General features: G+C 49.3%; 1 protein-coding gene across 1 annotated transcript; it reads right to left on the minus strand.

The window, feature by feature from the left end:
- Positions 1-900: 900 nt before the first annotated feature.
- LOC103809745 (NCK-interacting protein with SH3 domain-like) lies at positions 901-6,789 on the minus strand (the record flags this gene model as incomplete). Its single annotated transcript, XM_009082608.1, has 5 exons — positions 901-1,104; positions 1,663-1,835; positions 3,366-3,458; positions 5,325-5,453; positions 6,709-6,789. Coding segments are annotated over 5 exons (680 nt in total), but the record flags the coding sequence as incomplete, so codon positions are not given.
- Positions 6,790-7,579: the final 790 nt, after the last annotated feature.

Here is a 7,579-nt window from a genome sequence, read left to right on the forward strand (position 1 = left end):
GCAGAGCTACTATGAAGCTCAAGGCAAGAAATCCACACACTTCACGAACAGAACACGCCTGCCCGCGGGCAGCCCCTCTGCTCAGGGCAGCGCTGCGACAGAGGTGGCAAGCGGCAGCTTTCACTTGGCAGGACACATCTTTGCGCTGTGTCTGGGCCAAGGGCTTCCTAAGGGCAGCGTCACCCGTGTGGCTGTTACTTCTAGGCTGCCACAGTGTGCAAGAAATTCAGATTTAAACATCACTATAGAAAGCAGATTGAAAAAAGCAGCTGCTGGGGTAAGACCTCCATGACCCAAGGTGGGCTGCTGCCCAGTGGCAAAGCTGAGGGCTAGGAGGGAGTGAAAGGCTCACTAGACGAGGCGTTAGACAGCGAGCAGCTACCTTCCCTTGGCAGGGCTGCAGCACATTGGCACTAGCAGCAGCAAACAAAACAGATGTTACAGAAGCTTCTTCCAAGCACCAGCAGACTCCACTTGGTCACTGCAGGGAGAGAGACGCACATGGAAAAGAAGTGATACTCTAAGGCAAAGGCCTTTCTCTTCAGGACCTTGGGATGCCAGTGCAGCTGAACATTCCCCCACACTGGCTGCTAAGTCCCCTGCAAGCTCTCCGCCCTTCCCACTAACACCAGGTGCCTAAATAGCTCCTGCCTGAGTCTTGCAGACAAACAACGCGCCAGCGCCCACCCTGCTCTGCCCGTCCCGGGCACCAGGCCCCGGGGCACCCCATGCCCTTCCTGCTGCTGGCGTTTCTAAAGGGCTGGTGAACACTGTCCCAACCTTAGGCCTCGCACAGAGGAATATAAGGTATGAGCTGTACTGGGAGGGAATGGGGAGAAAGTGTCAACAAGAGACGTCGCCGATCCAAGTGGTTCAAACTCCAGTCCAAGCTGAGGGGCATTAGCTAGTACCGGGAGAGATTTCTGGGAACTCCTTATAAATCTCCAAGATGATCAGTTTGTCCATCTGGCACTGCTGGTCCTCCTCCTCCTCGCCCAGGATGCGCTGCAGGATGCCCTGCAGGTCGGTGAGGCGGTGCTGGTGCTGCAGATAGGGTGTGGAGCGGATGATGGCGTGCATCAGAGACAGATACTCCATCCTCAGCTGCCAAGTGGGAGGGGAGACAAACCACAGAGCACAATGAAAGATTTAGAGTGAGATAAACAAGCATGCCAACCTCCATTACAGTATGAGCACAGAAACAGCTGCTGCTGCACCACCAGCCAGAGCACAACTCCAGAGGCACCTGCTTTTTCTTAAGGCTCATAATAACTATGGAAAACTCTGCTTTTCCCACAGCAACCCAGTGCCCCTCACCTGCCCTCAACTGTGCACATCCCTTGCTTCTTACAATACCAAACCAGAGAGATCTCTCCTACTTCTACTACACACAGTGGGTCTCGCTTCCCAGAGGTCCCTGCTCAGAAGGGTGCAGACCACCAGAAGCCTGGCAGATCTTTCTTCAAATATACCTGTGTGCCAGTCAGGATATATCCCATCTTCCTCCTCAGCCCCCCGGGTTGATTGAGCACCCAGAAATGTTGGGTCCACCCCAAGACTCCACTCTTGCCTGCACGAGCAGGCCCCAGAGGGAGCTGGGAGAAACACCATTGCTTTGGGACTGTGCTCCCTTCCCCAGTTCCCACGGGTTACTGTGAGTACCTTGTCTCCTGGGGAGAGATCTGCAATCTGCCGCACCAGGATGTCTATCAGGACCATCATGTCTGTGTGATAGAAGATGCTGGCTGTGTCCTTGCTGGCAAAGATGTCCTGCAGAAACTTCAGCACCGAGTGCGGTGGCTGAGGCTGATGCTTGAAGATGCAAACTGGATCATCTGGGGAAGGCAGAGAGACTGTGCTAAGCCACGTGCTCCTCACTGCTCCCCTCCTCCATCTTCAGCACATCCCTTCGTTAGACCCTTTGGCTCTGGAGAGGAGGTTGCCCTGCCCTCAGTCAGCCACTCCCTGCCCATGGATAGCTTTTGTGCCCACAGACCTTAGTGCCTTGCACAAAGGTGTGTAATCAGGATGGCAGCTCTGCAGGGCACCAAGATGAGACCAAACTCATTATGATTAGCATTAATCACTGTTTATGTTTCACCTACCATCCCAGGTGAGGGCTCATTAGCACATTGCCTTTCAGTGCCTCCTCTTTTTACTCAACAACCACCACTCACTTTCTCCCTGGTTTATTAAGTCTGGTCCAATGACCCCTCTGAAAAGCCCATCAGAGCCTGTACCAGAAACAAGCCTTCACCAGAGACCAGGCTAATACTGTCCCAGAAGCAAGAAAAGAAACACTTCCAAGTTTAAATGAGCCAGCACATCCTGTTCTCTTCCAAAACACAATCCCTGCAGACCCTGAGAGGGGCTTTGGGCCACTGCAAACCCCCTAGCAGTTGTCAGGAAGGTGGGCAAAAGAGAAGCATCTTCATTAGGTTGTGGCCCCTCTCTTTCTCCTCACTGTAAGGTGATCCCTGCAGGGAATGTGGCAGGGAAAGGGCTAAACAAAGGTTTTGGAAGGAGGCCAGACAGAAGAGCACTGAGGTGCTGGCTGCCCTCAAGCTGATATAGTGTGGAGACAGTGATTTGCAACACCAAAGAGAACTAAAGCCAGAGTAAGATGAGCAGCAAGTATCACAGGATGAGTTATTTCTAGCAAATCAACAAAATGAATCTCATGCAGCAAAGCCCCTGTGCTCCAGAAGGTATTAAAAAGCACAATAGCAGTATGCAGCACAGGCTGAAAGACCTGGCACCACTCTTCCTGTGGAGATCTCCAGCTTTCCAGCAATCTGCTCTGCAACAGCTCTACACATACAGTGGATTTCACTCCATGCCAGGAGCGGACACAATGCTAACCCTCTGCTGGCCATTCGGGAATGGGAAGTTCCACTCTAAGCAGCATCTTGGAAGGCAACAGCTCCCTCTGGATCTGTCCCCCAGAACAGACGATTTCCAGCACAGGCTGAAGTTGGTGTGCCAGCACTCACTGAGTCCTGCTTGTCCAAGGACAGAAGTGGCCCAGGACAAGCTTTCCTCCCAGAAAAGAGCTTGCCCATATGGCAGCTGGCTATGCTGCAAGATGGGGCTGATCAGACTCAGAAATATATGGAAACAGCAGCCTAGAGGCCTCTCCTCTCATCTTAGATGCCATCAGCATCACCTTATTCCTTGTGCAGCTCCATCCTGCAGACTGTCACCCTCACCACTTCACCAGGAAGCAGCACATCCTGCCTGAGCTGACAGCTCCTCAGCTACTTGCATCCCTGACATCCACCCCATAACAAGCATTGGGCTTGTCTCCCCAAGCCACCATTAGCTGCACCCCCTGCCAGGCACATAACAATGCCACACACACTCACCTCCTCTGTTCAGCAGCAGCAGCAGCTTCTCTGTGAAAGTCTTGACATTCGAGTGCTTGCTTATTGTAGTCATGATCACACTGTGTTCTGGAACTAAGGAAGAAACCTGTTCAGCACATCCCTTTGTTTCCTGAAGATCAAGGTAATAAAACCACATAATGGAGGGCTCCTATTTCACATTGGTGCTCTGGGGACCTTTGGGGAACCACAGTCTATCAGGGCTACAGAAAGGTTCAGCCCCACAGAGTGGGTGGGCAGGGAAAGGGAAGGGGAAATAAATCTGGAAGCAGTGCATGAAACGCTTGGGATTTGGTGCTTTCTCTGTACACCTGATTCACACATGGGCTCCAGTCCTGACAGCCAAACACTGGGAAATACCTTGCAGAGGCTTTATGTTGTCAAACATCACCTCTGCTCACACTCCTCTGCAGCCAAGGGCTCCACTCCATGGTATCTTCTTACTTCATATCAGCAGGGCCCTGCTGGAACTTGTAGTCTCACAAGTTCTCTTAAGAAGGGTCCCAGGAGCATCCCAGAAGGGAAAAGTTCTTCCAGCACTCAGAACTGAGCTGTGCAAGGCACGGGCTGAAGACTTTTAAAAACAGGCCTCTAGCCTGCTTTGGGGGTGATTTGTTGTAACTAAAACACATTTACCCTAGCAGACCGTAGGCATATGTGTGTGGGTATGCACAGATTCAGCCAAACAGCACAGTGTGGCTATTCCTGTGGCACAGGGTTGGCAACCCTGCAATATTTCACAGGTTGCAAAGTGCTTCAGGATCCTTAACACTGAAGGGCATCAATACAATATGCTTTTATGGGGAGTTTTTGAACTAATGCTGCACCACTGAACTGCCTGACAGATGAATCTTGCAGACAGAGGAATAAAATATTCAATCCACTAATAAGCAAGCTGAACATCATTTAACATGTTCTTAGCATCAGAGAACAAGTCACTGCTCTTGGCTATGCCCCAGGTGGGCAATAATCCCCAGAAACACACTGCCTGTCATGCATTACTGCCTAATTACTGCAGCCAGCAAGGATATGGGTAAGTGTGGGAAGGGGTAATGAATGAAAGCAGAAGAGATATACTTAATCAGTCTCTGTGCAATCAACTTCCACATGAAATTAGAAACTTTCACATAAATTTTAATGAAGCACAACTCAAAATAACAGGTAGATTACTGGACACATTGTTGCTGCTTTATCCTTCCCACTCTCCAGGAAGTCAAGGATAAAGCCATGAATCAGAACAAGAGGAAGTAATTAACTAAAGACAAGTGGAGCAACAGGAGACTCTGGGTTAAGGAGTGACCTGAAACTACTCTCCAATCTTGCAACAACAGGCTTCAAAACACACGGGCAGTGAGAGGACAAATGCCTTTCTCTAGGGACCTGATGTGCTGTCTGTTCTCATGCAGCTCAACAGGGCAGGGAGGGCAGACAATGAGGGCAATCAGGACAGAGCACAGCTCAGGCCAACACTGAAGGGCCTGGCCCCAACACACTGGCACCGAATGAGTTTCAAGCGGTGCAGACAGGTAAGCAGAAGCTTTGCCGAGACCTACAAAGGCAGAAGACTTTCTTCTGGACTCGCACTGAGAAATGCTCACTGAAGCATCTTCCCTCCTAAATTGCCTGTGCCTGTAAGTTAACCCCAGTCATGTTCTGCAAGTGCAGCCCAGCGACTGCTTTCATCAGGCAGTGTGGACTACAGTGAGAAATCCACAGAGCTGCTGGGCCCCAGAGGGTCACTTTGGTGGACAGAGGCTCCCAGACCATTTTTATCTCTAGGGTTTTGCATCATATTTAAACACAATGTAGTGCCAGGGACTAGGGGAACTGAAGTGGTGGTCATAGCATCATCAAGACCCAGTGAGATTGTCCCTCCCCATTCTTCACATCCTCACTCCAGACCACTGAAATCCTGCCAAGGCAGGGCAGCATCAATTCAACCTGGAATGTGGAGATTGAAGGCCAGAAGGACGTTGATAAATAAGTCAGGCAGCTGGTCGGTGGTGTCCGAGGGTAGCCCATCCTCAATCACATCCAGCAGGAACTGCACAAACTGAGAGTTGAGGTGTTCTGTGCAAGGAGAAAGGGGCATTTACAGCACAGTGAAAATAAACCCAGCAACAAGGGACCATGCAAGCCACTTCTCTGTGCTTTTATGCTCAAAAACCATTAGTGGAGTGCTAGCATCAGCCTCCAGGGAATGAAGAGCCCTGCAAGTGGACTAGACAGACCACTGAAGAGTCTTTGTGTGAGAGACAAGTGGCTCAGAGACCTACCCACAGTGCAGGGGAATGCTGAAATTTGGTCCCACACTGGCAATTTTTCCAAGTAAATAAAACACCAAATCCTCTAGCTGTTGCAGCACCATTGAAGCTGCCATCAGTGACAGCTTCAAGGTAGGAAAAGATTTGTATTCTTGACCATAGGTTTAATTAATCTATTTAAGAAAATCCCTAATAATCTAGATCATTAGTAATAACCCATTTTTCAATTCAGCTATTAGGAAAGCTCAGGAGCTCATGCAAATAAGTCCACCTGCAGGAAATAATTGCCAGGGTTACACGAGGAGAGAAAAACAGGAGGTGTGGAGGCTCATTCCAGTCTGTACTGCACCAGTTTACATCTTGTATTAGTTTACCGGGTGTTAAGGTGTAAAGGTGCTGAGGAGATGCTTATAAAAATCTCTACTGCATTTCTAAGAAAACTAAGCCCAGAGTTTCCCAAATACAGGGAACACAACAGCCTTGGGAAGAATCAAGCAGTGCTTTCTGGCTGAAGGCTGAAATGAAGGGACAGAGGATAAACCAGGCAGAACGTTTGCACTTCATTATTGACTGCAATACCCTTAATCATCTCTACTTTCCCTAAGAGCTTGAAATACACAGGTCTGCACTATCCTGTTAGAAGAGAAACCATAAAGAGGCCACATTATGCAGCTGACAGTCTTAGTGGGCGTTCATGGAGTGATCTGGGATCTCAGCCTCATCAGCAGACAGTCTCCAAAGCAAGTAAGAGGTGTGTGCTTTCACACAGGCCAGAGGTAAAACAAAATGCCATTTAGTCACAGTGACGGGCAAATCTACCTCTTCTACAGCATGGCATTCAGTCCTCTGTTGCTCTAACCCACATTTGTGCTGCTCTCTGGAAATCTTGCATCTCAGCTCAGTGCTTCAGCTGCCAGGCTCTATTGATAAGGAACAGACCCTACACTTGCTTGGCCTTCAATTGAGCTGTCCTCACTTTGGCCACCAGGAAAGGTCCCTTCCCTGTGTCTGCCAGCACACCCCAAACATCCTGCCCAGCTGTGAGCCTAACCCACTCTTACCATAGTGATGATATGGCAGGGGCTCCCCCATGGAGAACATCATGGCCAGCACCAGTGCAGAGTAGCACATCTTTTGATGATCTGCAAGACAAAGGTCGTGCCATTAGTTCTTCTGAGGATGTGAAACTGTTCCCCAGCTGCAGCTGAAGTCACACATTTAGTACAGGCATTTAACGCTGATTAGCCTGCTCCTGGTTCCTGTATTGACTGAGCTGTAAGGGTGTTTTTCCCCCTGTTTTAGCACAGCACACGCCTTCTGTGCCATGTGTTTCCAAAGCAATTTAAAAATAATCACAACAAGAATCCTCTATTTTTTCACCCTCTACTTCAGAGGATCTGGGCAAACTTGCTCTGAATAATTAAAAACCTCCCCTGCGCAGTCCCAGGACACATCCCGTAGTTATGCAATTACTGAACCCAGAAAAAGCATCCATCTGGCCACCTCAAAATACTGCCTGTTCCAACCAACACCGCCCCCAGACAGATATGCTGCTTGTTACCATCTCTGCACTGCTCTACTTTCACTACCTCAGCTCTGCCTGAAGGTATAAAAGGTCCCTGGGGAGACCAGATCACTGCTCAGGACTTGGGCTGTGCATCTGCCCACCTCCCAGGCCACACATGTCTCCAGCACTGATACGTCCCACAGCCTGCTAGTCCAACACAATTTTTGCTGGCAGCAGCTATATATGAATGCTCCATAGAACCCCTGCCAGTGCCTTTCCTGAATTTTAATTAATGGATACATCTTGATAGGTATTTGCAGAACAAAAAAAATCCTAATCACAGAATAGGATCTGTGCCATCATCAAATGTAACCTCTGTCCAGTTCAGCAAATCTGAAGACAAAAGGAAAATGAATATATATATA

Source organism: Acanthisitta chloris, unplaced genomic scaffold (assembly GCF_000695815.1).
Source record: "Acanthisitta chloris isolate BGI_N310 unplaced genomic scaffold, ASM69581v1 scaffold35470, whole genome shotgun sequence".
NCBI lineage: Eukaryota > Metazoa > Chordata > Aves > Passeriformes > Acanthisittidae > Acanthisitta > Acanthisitta chloris.